Source organism: Pogona vitticeps, chromosome 2 (genome assembly GCF_051106095.1).
Source record: "Pogona vitticeps strain Pit_001003342236 chromosome 2, PviZW2.1, whole genome shotgun sequence".
Classification (NCBI taxonomy): Eukaryota; Metazoa; Chordata; class Lepidosauria; order Squamata; family Agamidae; genus Pogona; species Pogona vitticeps.
This window is the reverse complement of record NC_135784.1, coordinates 104262211-104278178: the sequence shown is the minus strand read 5'-3', so window position 1 is coordinate 104278178 and position 15968 is coordinate 104262211. Positions and strand designations below refer to the sequence as shown.

The following is a 15968-nucleotide window of genomic DNA, read 5'->3' as shown; positions in this document are numbered from 1 at the left end:
TTAATCTATGCAGTCTGACTCAAGTTGCAACCTTTATTCTTCCAAAGTCCCAAAAGGATCTACCTATATCCTTTATCTTGTGACTGTTCTTAGTGGATCTGAATAGACATGGGAGCTTCATATTTGTCTCCCAGGCAAGACGAATACAAAGCTTGCCAGCACAGGTGTCCTGACAGTTCCCATTGGCTATGGGGAGAGGCAGGATAGCACCAGCAGGAATATATCCTTAATTGGTGTGATGTTGCTGCCACCAGGCGCATGCACTGCAAGGAACCTGGTGAGTGGACTGGGCTGGTTCTGGGGGGGCAGGGAAAGACTTCTGGGACACCTGTTCTGGACGGCTTCGTATTCGTTTCCCATGTCTATATCTGAACCAATCCATCTTCTGGATTTCTAGAGCTCTAGGAGTGTTTCTAAAAAATGCTATTTCAAGCAAATAAAGGGAAACTTGGTAAAAAAATCAGGATTGCTATTTTTTCCCCTTTAAGTGGGAGAGGTGTCTAAGAGGAAGTCATCCTTGGAAGATATGGCTCTAGAGCAGCTTTCTAGAAGGTGCCATTCTCCAGATGTGTTGGACTATAAGCCCCAGATGGCTGGAGTTTGATGGGAGTTCAAATCTAGGATATTGGGGGGGGGGGGAGGTTAGAGAAAACTGCTATAGAATCATCTATTTGAAGGACCTCTTTTTTCAAAAATAAATGCCCAAGATTTTTATCAGCTGTTTTCCTTTTGTGGAATTTTCTTGAAATGATGTGTTCCAAAAAACCATTGTTTCGGAGATCCTGTATGAGAGAGCTTTGTGTTTGTTTACTTATATATTTTATTTAAAATATTCTTACCCTGCCTTTCTCCTTATAAGGATCCAAGGCGGCTTATGTCATTAAAAGACAGTATTAAAGCTAACAAGAGTGAGCATACAAATATGCAAAAGAATCAAATAAATACCATATAAAAAACATAAGCAACACCAAAACATATTCGAAGCAATAAGGTGCAATAATCCGTATAAAAATCCCACTCAGTCATCCGGTCAGTCACTGAGGAAAAGCCTGCCTAAAGCTAAAGGTCCTCACCTGCTTGCAGAAGGACAGCAAAGATGGGACTAGCCTGGCCACCTGTGGGAAGGAATTGCAAAATCTGGGAGCAACAACAGAGAAGCTTCTCCCCTGTGTCCCCACCAAATGCACCTATGAAGGTGGTGGGACTGAGAGAAAGCCCTCTCCTGACCACTTTAACACTAGAGCAGGCTTATACTGTATGTTGTTCTTAAAGTATCAAGTATAGTATTTGTGCTGTACATTTAAATGCATACTTATGAATACATTTTGTTGTGAGTATAAACTCCAGCTGAACTTGGACTTGAATCACAAATATTGAAAATCTGTGTTTCCCTTTATTTGGGGTATAATCGAAGCAATCAGTGTAAAAAAGAGACATAATTGAAGTATATACTTACAGAAGCAGACAACCAGCACTTTCACATGGTGAAACTACTGCCAGGTGGGAGCCATTTAGAGCAAATTTGCTTAACTGGAATTCTCCACATGGTGCCAGTCATAGTATTAGCAAGTCACTGTTCAGGCAACTTGGAGCATATGTGAGAAGAGGAGGTAGTCACCAGCAATCCTGTGTATTGCACCCATTGTCTTTACAGTGACTCTACAATAACACATCTATGAAAGTTTTATTTCCTAATGCAGAAATTCGTCTTTTCTTTTCTTTCTTTCTTTCTTTCTTTCTTTCTTTCTTTCTTTCTTTCTTTCTTTCTTTATTTCTTTATTTATTTATTTATTCATTCATTCATTCATTCATTCATTCATTCATTCATTCATTCATTCATTCATTCATTCATTCATTCATTCTCACTTTACAGCTAGATGCCCACATGCTTAGTTCATGGATTATTATCTTCTTGCGAAATAGCAATGAAGGATGTATTTTGTATGATTTTAAAGAGTGTGATGAAACATTGTTTATGTTTGAATTTGAAGCGTTTGAATCTCACAGAAGATAGGTTGTAGAATAGTGCAGATGGTCTCAATTTAGATCAGTATGGTATTGATTATATGCATCTAAGACACACGGTGCTAACTGTTTCTGTTTTATTCCCAATAAAGGTTTTATTTCAAATCTCACAATTCAGCGTCAGTTCTTCCCAAATGAAGAAGATGAGACGGGAGCTGCCAAAGCATTAATGCGCTTGCAGGACACATACAAGCTGGACACTGAAATGATTTCGAAAGGAGAATTTCCAGGTAACAGTGGGAAGCTACTTGCCAGCTCTAATACATATATTGTTCCTCTGCATTTTGGTTCCTATTTAATCAAACAACAAATTATTTTCTGGATAGTGTCTCATCTTAAACACAGATTCTGGCAGTACAGTGCAAGTTTCTGGGCATGTCTAGAGTTGCAATTAGCCATATAAAGCCCTTGTTTGATTTTAGGAAAGCCTATTCAACTAAATGTGTAGCTCCTACCTTGGCTCCTGTGCTGGCACATGAAAAGATTGTGTGTTCAAATCTAAAGCACCATTACAAAGCTACAGAACCAGGTCTGCAGCTATAGAAGGCTCATGCTCTTGTTACGGGACTTGCTGTGATTTAGGTGTTTCAAATAAAGACACACAGTCTGCTTGCCTGGGTAAGTTCTGCTCACTAATGCAAAACACAGTTTTTCTGCTTTGAACTGGCATTCTGGTTCGATATTTTTGTACTAGAGGCCATTTTAAGGTCACCACATAGCATTTCTCTTCCCCTACTCATACTGATGTCCGCAAACTTTTCAGGCAGAATAGAAAGTTGGCAAGCTGTGTCTTAACATTCCAGTGAACACTGGGGTGCACATGCCTTTTAAAGCTTTTTTCAGCATGAAAAGTCGCTCACACAGATTGTAGATAGAAGCTTAATCTGTTTACGGGCTTTTTATTTAAATTGTTCAGATGCGACATTTGTATCAAAACCACCTCAAGGAAGCTTCCAAACACAAAAATATTATTTTGAACAGCAACCTTCAGTGCCGTGGAACATGAATAATACCAATATTTAGGCTTCAATCATACCGGCTTGGGATTCATTTCTTTTGTACACATTAATTAGTTTATGGGAAAATAAAAACTTAAACAAGAATTTTAATATTCATTGCTGTAATTGATAAACCCCAACAACAGTAGTTTTGATCATTGATGAATGTTTCATGTTAACCTCAATTCATTATTTTAAAATAATGATTATCATTATTACAGCTTTGACTGGATTTTTAGTACTACTTGTGTCTCCCGTTTTTGTGTTTTCCATTTCTCAGAGTGGCTTAGAGTCTTTAATTGTATACTTATTAGTTTTAATATTGCCTTTGAATGACGTAAGATGCCTCTTTACTCTTTGTTCTTAGCTTTAAATACAGTGGTGCCCCGTATAGCGAGGTTAATCCGTTCCGGATTAACCCTCGCTATACGGAATCATCGCTAAACGGGTAGGGGAAATGTATTGGAACACATTAAACGAAGTTCCAATACCTTTTTTACTTACCCGTTCAGCGAGGATTCCAGGTGCCGGCAGCCATTTTCGCGCCTTCGCTAAGCGAGGGCAGGGCGCGAAAACGGCTGCCGGCAGCCATTTTGGAACCGCCGATCAGCTGTTCGGCGGCTCCAAAATGGCCGCCGCAATACCCGATCTTCGCAATGCGGGTTTTCCCCATTGCGAAGATCGGGGATGTTTCCGTATAGCGATCCCGAAAAAGGGATCGCTATACGGAAACATCACTATACGGTGCACTCGTTAAGCGAGGCACCACTGTACTGTGTTTTAAATACGTTAACCACCGTTGTATATTCATTGTTTTAAACTTTAAATTTTGTCTTTCACTGTTTAAGTTGCCTTGGGTCCTTTTCAAGGAGAAAAGAGGGGTAAAAATATTTCAAATAAATAAATAAATATTTTTATCTCAATTCTTTACTGGATTTTTTTGACTTTCAGAATATTTTTAATCAATGATTTAAATTATTTCAAAAATTTATTACATAATTTTTCTGAACAGGTTAATGTTAACAAAACTGTCTTCAGTGATCCAGGACTGGTGTGTTAATGCTAACACTAATGTTTCCAAAATGGACTAGACCCTATCTTCCTTGCTGTGCATCAAGCAAAGTGTCTAATCTGAGAGATAATATGTTTGTTGACTTTTTCTGACTCTGAAATCCAACTCTAACTTTCATGGAGAGATGTAAAGTCCTTCTCCTCCAAGGAAAACTGAATGTCATCCTGATCTTGAACTCTGACTCAGCCTAAACCTACACACAGAGATTGTTGTTCTATGTATCCCAATTGAGGAACTTGGAAGAGGGAGAAGACAGAAAGATGATAAACCTTTGTAGTGTTAGCAAAAATTTTACTGCCTTTGCAGTGGTTTAAAATCAGTTGCACAGTGAAGTTGTTATGTAGATGTGCCACATTGCTCTTACCTCATTTGTGTGTTTGGATCTGAAACTCATGCAGTGGAGATATGCCACACTCACAGAATCCTGTGGCTAAGCCTCATAAGCCTTGTGGTGCAGTGCTTGAACTGCATGCAGTACTACAGTGAAGACTTGCTCATGACCAGATTTAGATCCCAGACCAGGTAGGTGGCTCGAGGCAGCCTTCCATCCTTCTAAAGTTAGTAAATTGAGTATCCAGCTTGCTGGCATCAGTGTATAGGGGGAACTGTGTAGCTTCCATAATTACATTGTAAGTGTTCTTTAAGCACTATGGGACAGTATGTAAGCAGGACACTTTGCTTTAGGGAGATCATAGGTTTGAAAGGGGCTTCAGGTCACTTAACCTTTGCAATCAGCTGTTGCTTCTATATCTTTAAAATATGGGAAGGGGGAGCTTGCCAAGAAAATTTTGAGAGGGAGGAATTTGGTTCTGAAATCTGGTTTGAATTTTCTTTTTCCTTTCCATTACTCACATTAATGCCAGTGAATGTCAAAAAGGATTACGGGTTTGAGTTTTTTCAGATTATTTGCTTTATGCATTCATGCAGATATTCACATCATCAAAGAACTTGGGGAGGGAAATTATATTCTCTCACATGAGATGCTATTTTTTTTTCACTTAATGGCAGAAAAAAAGAGAGAAGAGGGAAAATGCATATTGCCTCCCCCAGTCCTTTCAGGTTTTGGTGCTCACCTAGTAATTTAAAGAGTGGCTTGGGAAACTGGAGTGCAGGATCATATTCTGGATGAAATGAGCAGGACTCACCCAAAAATGATCCTCTGACAATCCTCCCCCACCCTCAGAGTGCAAGACTGCAGGTGTTGTTGCTTTGACTTATATACCACCCCATAGTGCTAGAGCAGTTATGCAAGGAACAATTTGCCCCTCCCCCCACCAAGCTGATACTTATTTTAATGACCTCAGAAGGATGGAACGCTTGAGCCAGCTACCTGAATCTGTTGGGATCTAACTCAGATTGTGAACAAAGGCTTGACTCCAGGACTGCTGTTTAACCACTAAACCATGGTTCTCTCTGAGTAAGAATTCTGTTGCTTGGAGTACCCTGAATAGACAGGTAGTAAAATTGTACTTATAGAAAGAATATGCAGGCCAAGGTCAACAATTTGTAATAAATAGTCAACAGAAATGGCAACAGTCTGAAGGGAGAAACACAGGGGACAATAATACGGTCCAGGTTACTCACAGCATGGCGGTGAGGAATCCAGCAGGGATTGGCAAGTGCACAGTCAAGCTGTGTTCAACATTTTGTTTCTAGACACTGGACATGAGTGAAATAGGATTTTATGTGGTGCTCCTGCTAGGAACCAAACCAAAGGATCGGATGTGAGCCATGAAGGATCTTCATGGGAGCAGGGGCTCACTTGTGCAGAGGCTCATTCCTCTTTGAGAAGAACCTGCTCATGAGAAGGCCTCTTCTGAAGCTTTGCACTCCATATGAGGACCTTGTGCCTAGCATAGGCCTTCGTTGTTCTTGGGAAGGAGGGTGGAGAGACCCAGATCCTCTTCTGAGTTTGCCTTCCTCCCTTGAGGAGATAGGACATCGTGTACCCCAGAGGACTCAGGGCCTTTGGGATTCATAGGTTTTATCTCTGGTGGCTTCACCTTGTCCTTGATCAAGGGGATCTTCTAGCAAAGATGAAACCTTCTCTAGTTATGAGCCATGTGTACATATGGCACAGGGTTTGTATATGCTGCTGGTGTTCCAACACACCATAAACACAAAGATCATACTTTGACTTGGTTTTAGAGGTATTCCATGGACACTTCACAGTCCATTGGACAACTGAATAAAAGTGATTAGATTCTGAAGGTGCTTCAGTGTTCAAAGAAGAAGTGTTATGTTTTTAATATTCCGGTCCTTACTATTTTCATTTCCATCAATTCAGGAACAAAATATAGATCAGTTCTGACAGTGGAAGACTGCTTTGGCATGGGCAAAACTGCTTACAGTGATGGAGATTATTACCACACTGTGCTGTGGATGGAGCAGGCATTGAAACAGCATGACGAAGGTGAAGAGACAACCGTCACCAAAGTGGAGATCCTGGATTATCTCAGCTATGCCATCTTCCAGCTTGGTGATATACGCAGAGCTATGGAACTCACCAGACGGTTGGTTTCCCTGGGTAAGAAGGAGCAGTCATTGATTATTTTAGTGTCTTGAAAAGTGCCTGCAGCTCCAGTACTCTTATTTTTGTGGAGAAACCATATGAGCATTGTGTTCTGGTTTTTGCATTCTACAAACACGGTTTGACTGAACCCTGTCCCAGTTCCCTGCATCTTTGAAGCAGCACAGAAAATTGGGTGGAATAGGGAGATCTATGTGACCCAAGCATTATGTCATTTTGCATTCTGGGAATTGTAAAAAAAAAAAATGTTTCTGAACTCTTAATCCAGTGCATAAGAAAAGCACCCGCTGGATAGCTCAGTTAGGTATCTAACTGTGGAACCAGATGTTGGGAGTTTGATTCCCCATTTTGCCTTCCTGACTCTAGGGAACTAGACTTGATCCATAGGGTCCCTTCCAGCTCTGCAGTTCTAAGATGATGAAGATAATGATTGTCTACTTAGCCAACTCCTCTCCTTTAAACATTCCCAGTTAAATTGGTCATTTATAGACATTTCAACAACCCATTCTCTTATTGTAATATTAAAGTCTTTAAAAAAGTTTTTTTTGCACAAACTGTTCTCAGTGCAGTTAATATAACCAATACTTATAATATTTTAAATATTGGTAAATTGATTTATGTCACATTAAATCAAACTGTAAAGGATTCAGATTGGTTATATGTTCAGGAATTTGAGATATAAAGATTGATGTTTAAGGCTAGTATGTCTTTGTGTCTTGATACTGCCACCACATATGATAAATGTTGGTACTAAGTGTTGTACATTTCCAGAAATGCACATCATTAACTGAGGTTATCCAAGCTTTTATTGTATATTTCTGTGCTGAATGCATTACTTTGTACAGCTCCTTTCCTTTTCTATGTTTGGTGTCACAAAAGCCAACATCCCCCCCCCTTGTTGCTACATCCGGAAATCTGACATTGATTGCAATGATAACATACTGATTTTAAGTTGAAATATGGAAAAATCAGATTATAGGACTGTTGACAGAAATAATTTTAAATAAATCTAGTTAGCCCAATTCTAAAGTGTTTTCTAGAAGTAATGTCACAATATCCTGGAAGCATCCTTTAAAGCAAAGATACACTCTCTATAATGAATACAGATTGATGTCGATTATCATAGTGAAACAGTTCATCAACGTTTTTCCCATTTTTATTTTTGGTTTGTTTCAGACAGACTCAAGATCGAAACTGCAGTTGATTCCAGAAAACTATGATTCTGTATTTTTAAAAACTAGCAGAGCTAGGGAAAGAAAAGGACAAATCAGTCTATCAGTTTTTGTGTTCAGAGGCCAAGTGCTTGATCTGGGTTAGATCAGCCACAAACATTATAGCACTGTTAATTGGCTTGAAGGTTTCCTCTGCCTGTTTCCTCTGCCTGTATTCATAGGATCCTGCAGCTTATATTTTTCTCACACACATTTTCTTTCTTAACTAAGATCCCAGTCACGAGAGAGCAGGCAACAACATGCGGTATTTTGAGAAGCTGTTGGAAAGTGAGAAAGAAGTGCAGTCCTTGAATGAGACTTCAGATTCAACAGAGCCAAAAACATCTGGTGGGATTTATGACAGGCCACAGGACTATCTGCCAGAGCGTGACATCTATGAGGCCCTGTGCAGAGGAGAAGGTGTGAAAATGGTGAGAAGGAATCACAGCATCAAAATCATCTGGATCATCTGACAGTAGTTCCTCTGGGAATGCAATCTGCAAATGGGTTGGCACTTAATCACTTCTGATGTGAAAAGGTAGACAGGCAGTTTCAGATGTACTGGATATCATAAGGTGCTTTTTTTAGTGACATTGTTCTTCATCAATAAATTATGACCAAGCAAAACAGTTCAATCTTTTCTCCTCTCCATATCTAAAAGTGTTGTTTCCGTTTCCAAACATTTCCCTTTGCCTAATAACTTATCTGTTATTATAAGCTCAAGTGCCTTAATTAGCCATTCTGCTATTGTTGGTTTCGGCAGAGGCCATTTTGAACAGTATTCCTGCATAGTGATGCATTAGAGCTATCCCTCGCAAATTTGTTTTATTAGCAAATTTCAGAATAATTCCTTCCACCCATTCTTCAGATTTTAAAAAGATGCACATTAATGTTTAATTTTTAAAACAACCTTTGTGTACATATGATGATGGTAAAATTGTTACATTTGTAACAGTCAAACTGTTAAAGGGCTACTTTAGCATAATAGGTTGCAGTTAGAATAGGCCCACTTAAATCAGTGGCTCTTATCACTATGCTAAGCAGGAGGATTTTGACCAGTGAGTGCTCTCTTGGTACAATTTTCCAATCACCTTTAAATCCACCTCTGCTTAATGAACATTATCTTCCTGTCAATTAAATGTATCTTTGTCACAGATGCTATTCCATCTCTTCCATAGAGTTACATGAATGGTCTTGCATATATTCTCTTAAGATAAAATTCCACATTCCACATTAATTGAAATAATATTAGCTGTGGGTCTGATGGCAATTTTAATTGTATTTTAATTGTATTTTAATTATTTTATCTTTTGCTGTATTGAATTTTAATTATTGTAAGCCGCCCAGAGACCTCTGGGTAGTTTGGGCGGCATATAAATTGAATGAATAAATAAATAAATAAATAAATTTAAACTATTTGGATTTGTTGGCAGACACCCCGGAGACAGAAGAGGCTGTTTTGTAGGTATCATAATGGAAACCGAAATCCCCACCTACTTATAGCACCGTTTAAAGAAGAAGATGAATGGGATAGCCCTCACATAGTCAGATACTACGATGTCTTATCTGATGAAGAAATAGAGAAGATTAAGGAGCTGGCTAAACCTAAAGTAAGTGTTCTTTCCCTTCAGTCAACGGTTTCATCATTTGTATTAGTTAATATAAATGATCAACTTAGGATTGGGCTACTTGCTACCTTCCAGAGTTTCTGGACTACACCTTCCAAAATCCGTCACCCTTGACTATAGGTTGTCCAGAGCTGATGGGAGTTGCAGTTCAGCAACATCTGGAAGGTCACAAGTTGTGAAGCCAGAGTTTGACATGTAATTATAACAGTCAGCCCAAGGCAGCATATGCAGCTCTACTGCCCCGCTCTTTTATATTGAACAACACTGGCCAAAATCCTGTTACTAAATCATCAGTTAACAAGATTTTAGTTGCTGTGAGGTATGTCAGCTATAGAGACTGTTCATGGGAAAGTAGGGATTTGAACCCATGTCTCTTATATCATACTCAAACACACTTAGCCACTATGCCACATTGGCTGTTCTGTTTTGGGCATAATTTTATTAGTTATAATGAAAAATTGTCTTAGTTTGCTATGCATGGACTTATGTTTATTGATTCATTTGTCCGTTTCTTCATTCATTTATTCCATTTATACCTCGCCTTTCCATGAAAACATAGTGTTCAAGGTAGCTTACAAATGCTTTGAAATAATAAAAAGAGGTGAAATCACTAGAGATGGGCACAAATTGGTAAAAACAATTTGTTGTAATTTATAATTTTATGAGATCAACAAAACACACATTTATGCATTTTTTCTAACAAATCAACAAACTGATTCATTGATTCATCTTGAATTTAAAACCCTATAAAATGGGATCCCCAAATACACTGGAGACACCAAAATTGCAGAGAAGCTTCTACTGACTCTCATCTACCATCCCTCCAAGACTGGTAAAGATTGGGTTTTAGACATATGCATTATACACCCACAAGGTAGGTCCCCTAGAAAAGTGCCCTTTAGCATCTGGGTTGAGGGAAACAAATCAAAAATACCAAAAAATTAATTGATTCATATTCATCAAGGGTATTGCTTCTGATGTATACAAATTGATAAATTAGCCATTTTTGATTATGGTTGTTGTGGGTTTTTCGGGCTCTTTGGCGATGTTCTGAAGGTTGTTCTTCTTAACCTTCAGAACACGGCCAAAGAACCCGAAAACCTCACAACAACCATTAGGTACTGCTCTGAGGGATGCTACAAGCCCAAGGCCGTGGTGTTGAACAATGTTCCCAAAACATAGTGTTTGTGTATGTCCTGACAGGATGAATTGGAACTATTGCATCCCAATATCTAACAGGTTAACTATAGTACTGAAAGGTCAAGAAGAACTAATGAGATAGTGCTCCATTTACCCAGTCCCTGGTGTTGGTCTACCAAGGCAAGCAAAGCATTTTAGTCCCATATCCTGGACAAAATGAACCCAGATAATCAGTATCATCCACTGTCTATTAGACCCGTTGTCCTAAATTCTTCTTCATGGTCTCTGCGACCATGTGGGCACCTTGCAGGTGATCATTTGTATCATTCCAGAGCTGAGCACCTTAAATGGGAAACCCCACACCACCTCCCAACCGCACATGGCCAAGCTCACCTTAGCTCAGTCTTGTCAGTTGCTTTTTAGTCCATTGCAAGAGCAATTTCACTGGGAACATCACTGAATGTTTCATTTATCTTTTTACCCTTTTTCTTTTTTTCCCTACTATACATGACCCTCCTTTCCTCCATTTCTTCTTTTCTGTCCGACTCTTCATATTTATTTATTATATTTATATCCCACCCATCTAGTCGTTCAACTACTCTGGGCGGCGTACAAAATAAACAATTAAAATATGACCCCATGGACCAGAGCATGCCAGGCCCTCCTGCCTTCCACTGCCTCCCAGCACCATCTGCAGTGATCATGGAGCCCAAGAAAGCAAAATCTGTTACTGCCTCCATATCTTCCCCTTCTGTTTGCCAGGAGGTGATGGGACCAGTGGTCATGATCTTCGGTTTTTTTATGTCGAGCTTCAGACCATTTTTGACGCTCTCCTCTTTCAGCCTTATTAAGAGGTTCTTTAATTCCTCCTCACTTTCTGCTATCGGAGTGGTATTATTTGCATATCTGAGGTTATTATTTCTTCCGGTAGTCTTAATTCCGGTTTGGGATTCCTCCAGTCCAGCCTTTCACATGATGTGTTCTGCATATAAGTTAAATTTGGCCTCTATGGCCGTATTTTAAAAATAATGTGCTGAATGCAGAGGGAAGATCACTCTGACTGACAACCATTCAGAGTGCCTGTTCTGTCTTAGTGAGGTCCATCATTGCTAAGCGACACAATATAGAATGACTGCCCTGGACTAATGATGTGTGCTTGGATGTTTTATTCATTACAATGTGTGCAACCTAATGAAAAACTAAAATGAAAGATATATACATTCGTCATCTAGTCGTTTAGTTGTTTCCAACTCTTTGTGACCCCATGGACCAGAGCATGCCAGGCCGTCCTATTTTCCACTGCCTCCCAGAGTTCGGTCAAATTCATTCTGGTCACTTCGTTTACACTGTCCAACCATCTCATCCTCTGTTGTCCCCTTCTCCTCTTGCCTTCACACTTTCCCAACATCAGGATCTTTTCCAAGGAGTCTTCTCTTCTCATGAGATGGCCAAAGTATTGGAGCCTCAGCTTCAGGATCTGTCCTTCCAGTGAGCGCTCAGGGTTGATTTCCTTTAGAATTGATAGGTTTGTTCTCCTTGCAGTCCAGGGGATTCTCAGGAGCCTCCTCCAACACCACAATTCAAAAGGCTCTTTTATAATGAACAACTTCCTTTTCTTCTTCTTGACATTTCTCCCCTTTCTCTACCATAGTTACAACAGTTACAGTCATAGTGCTTGTTTGTTTTGTCTTTCCTTGAGTACAGTACTTGAGTCACTCTAATTTGAAACAAAAACTGAATTCCTTTGAACATATGAAGCATTCCCTCCCTTTCTATTCCTCTGCAGCGTTGATGAGATCAGAAGATTCCATTTCCAGTTAACCATAGATCACTGTGACTCCTAACAGGCTCCCAGTAAAGTGTGATTATTCTTAAATATGGTTTAGGGAAGTAAGCCAACTTCATATACCACATTTTGAAACTGAGTAATTTTCCTACACCATACTTTAGATTAATCATAGGACATGCTGTGTGCATTCAGATATGAAATTATGGAATTCAGTGAATAATGCCAGGAGGCATCGGGGACAGGGCAACAAGCAAGGGCAGGGTGCAGGTGGGCCCTATTGAATGTGGCTGTGATGAAGGACAGCCACAAAGCTCACAACGTTCAAGACTGTTCTGTGGGACATCCTGCAGCAGTGGAGTCTAGCTACAGAAAGGCAAAGTTTTGTTTGTCACAGATGATGGGGCAAACGTGGGAAGATGAAAGGGTGCAGTGTACGGCCTTTACAGGGTATGGAAGGCACATGCATACTTAATATAATTGAGTGGGCCAGAGATGTTGCAGGGCATTTTCATTGCAACGTCTGGGACAGTGAGCTGTTACAACAGAGGTGATTAAAATTGGAATTGCCACTGCCACGTAATTCAGGATGTGGAACTCCACTTTCTACCTGTTAGAAAGGGTGCTGGAGTAGCAAAGAAGACACCGTGATTTGGCACTGGAGACTTCCATTGGTGTGGCTGTTCCTCTAGGCCAGTGATTGCGAACCTATGGCACGCGTGCCACAGCTGGCACACAGAGCCCTTTCTGTGGGCATACAAGCCATAAGTTGCCGGATTGCTACTCCCCCCTCCACAGCCAAACCTGAGAAGGTGGCTGCAGCCGTGATGCTGGCACTTCGGCAGGTGGATCTGGAGCAGCTGGCACTGGCGGCAGATCCAGAGTGGGGTCTCAAGGCCCCTCCGTGCCCGGGATTCCCCCTTCTGCTGGCACTTCACAGTGGATTCCCCGCTGCCTGCTGGTTGTTGTTTTTCCCCCAGTCTGGGCATGTGAGCCCTAAAAGGTTCACCGCCACTGCTCTTGATAAAGAAAAGTGGGAAATTATGGGTCAAGTGGTCTGTGTCCTCCAAAGCTTTGAGAGTGCATCAAAGGTTCTTAGTAGAAAGACAGCCATCCTTAGCCAAGTGATCCCAATGTTTCAAGGCTTACTTGGCATGATGGAGAAAATAATGAAGGAAGAGTCTAGCTCGATGGATCTCAACTGAGTGTTCTTGGACTACAGCTCCCAGAAATCCTAGCCAGCACAGCTGGTGGTGAAGGCTTGTGTGAATTGCAGTTCAAGAACACCTGGGTCACCCAAGGTTGGGAACCACTGATCTTGGTGGATAGGGGATTCCATAGAGGGAGAAAAACATTTTTTTTTCTCACCTGAAATGTTAGTTCTGGCCAGCAAAGTAAAGGACCTGCTCTACTACAGGTTGGCCTCCTCTTGGACCCCTGAATTAAACAACGGGCAATGAATATGAAGCAGCAAAGGGGAGGGGCAAATGCCAGCCAACTCTTCATCATATGCAGCAGAAGCAGCAGCTAGTGAATAATGTCTGACTAGCACTGTGTGGGTCACACAGATAAGCATAGCACCAAACAGCAGTACCACCCCTCCAACAACAGGACAAGCTTTCTAAGACACTTTCTTGACATACATGGCAGGGAGCTGTCTTTTAGAGACACCTCCCCCCCCCCCAGATGAAGGACATAGCAGAGGGAGAGCTGTGCAAGCCGAAGGACACAATCTCTTATCTTGCTGGGCTGAGAAGGCGTTTGTCCTGCCAAGGTGGCAGTGGAACTGCTGTCCTGCCCACCAACTAGTGTACTTAGTGAGAAAGTGTTCTTTCAGGCAGGGGACATTGTTAGTTCACACCTCTCACACCTGGAATCTGGATCCCTAGAATAACTTATTTTTCTTCAGGTTAACCTACCAGGGTTTCCCTGAAGTCCTCTTTAAGTATGAGAGAATGGCACACTCTACTCACAATACTAGGTATGCAGGCTTCGGTCTGCTGCCCCCTCCTTCTTCATAATGATAAACTGCAATTAGTTAAGGAAAGAAGTGAAAGTTTAAAATCTTATTGTGGCCATTCCAAAGGAAGAGCAGCGTACCAGTCTCAAGTACCATTCACATAACACTAAGCCATAATTTAGTTTTATGACCTACAGAGACCATTGAGTAAGATCACTAGTTCGCCCCACCCACTGCCATCTACTGTTGTGGGCACCAGCTTTCCAGAATATCTGACCAAACCCTTTCACATCATCTGCTGCTAATGACTCATTAACTGAAAATTGAAGGAATTGAACCTAGGACTCAAGTTTCTTTTCTATAAAAACATGTTCTCTTCCACTGAAAGGTTATGGCCTTTCTGAACCTTTCAAAGAGGAGCTATTTTACTTCATGACATCAATTGCAACCTACCTCGGTGATCTATCTTGATTTATATAAATCATGCTGCCGATAAATCAGGATTCAAAACCAAAACAAGTAGCTTCAGTTTTGCGCTGTGTTTAATTCTGACGAAGAAATCTTGCTCTAGTCAGTAAAACATAGAAATCAATAAAAAAAGATCCTTGCAGTATTGCATTCTTCTTTTCTAAAAATATACAGCTTTGTGGTTATTTGCTTTCACAGGCAGGGAGCCTGTGTTGGCAGGTGGTGCATCAGGAGACCTCCAGGGGCCACATCTGTTGAGTTCAGGAGCTGCAGATAGCTCACGGCTGCAGGTGTCCCCACCTCTTCCACAAGCCCTAGGAATGATCTGTACTTCTGTCTTTGCCTGGGAAGGGATGGTATGGCTGCCTCTCCACCCATGAGAGCCTTTTGGAAGAACTGTTCCCCAGTAGAAGTATTCAGTCAACTTGACTAGTAAAACAGAGGATGATTTTCAAACTATTACTAAAGTCTACCATATTATCATCAGATGCAACAGCTGGCTGATCACCAGCCAAATCTGACCACTGTTAAACAGCATCTTTCCCCCAATTGCTAAATAGCTAAACAATATATAAGGGGGCAGTGAGTGGGTCAGGTTCAACCTAGGAACATCAGACTTGTTAGCAGTCTATCTTGGGTACTGCTGTTGGAGCCCTGGCCCACTAGTCTTAAGTTCAGATGACCCACCAGTAAAACCTGTTGCTGACACAAGCACTTATAATGTTGCCACATATGCCTAGTTAAGTTAAAACATTTAGCTAAGATGTACTGTTCCCATTAGAATCTACACTGAGTGATATGCTTCACCTATAAGTTTTCTTCTGTGTTTGAAAATGTTTTCCTCCATTTTATCCCGTTTTCTTCTTAATCCTCCTGTTAATTTTCTTCTCTTGGTGCATAGCTTTTGGCACAGTCAAATGCCAGAAGTCTGACTCATTTGTATTCTGTTGCAGGCTCTTGTTCCATAAATCACAGCCGAAAACTCAGTCCACTGAATGTTAATTGTACAATAAAATATTGCTTGCAGTATTATACTGCGTTACAGTTCTAGATGTCACATTCTGTCTGCCGTTGTCACACCATATGGTTCCTATCTGTGAATTTCAATTGCTCTAAACAAGGCAAACATTAAAATATGCTGCATATCTCC

At 40.7% G+C, this 15968-nt stretch overlaps 1 protein-coding gene across 5 annotated transcripts in view; it reads left to right on the top strand.

Moving 5' to 3' along the window:
* P4HA2 (prolyl 4-hydroxylase subunit alpha 2) overlaps positions 1-15968 on the top strand; it is a 71291-nt gene that overhangs the window by 26074 nt on the left and 29249 nt on the right. For all 5 annotated transcript variants that reach the window (XM_072990183.2, XM_072990181.2, XM_072990184.2 and 2 more), the window contains 4 exons: positions 2118-2255; positions 6383-6622; positions 8068-8267; positions 9270-9446. In XM_072990183.2, coding sequence (XP_072846284.1) covers positions 2118-2255; positions 6383-6622; positions 8068-8267; positions 9270-9446 — 755 coding nt within the window. The remainder of the gene's footprint in view (positions 1-2117; positions 2256-6382; positions 6623-8067; positions 8268-9269; positions 9447-15968) is intronic.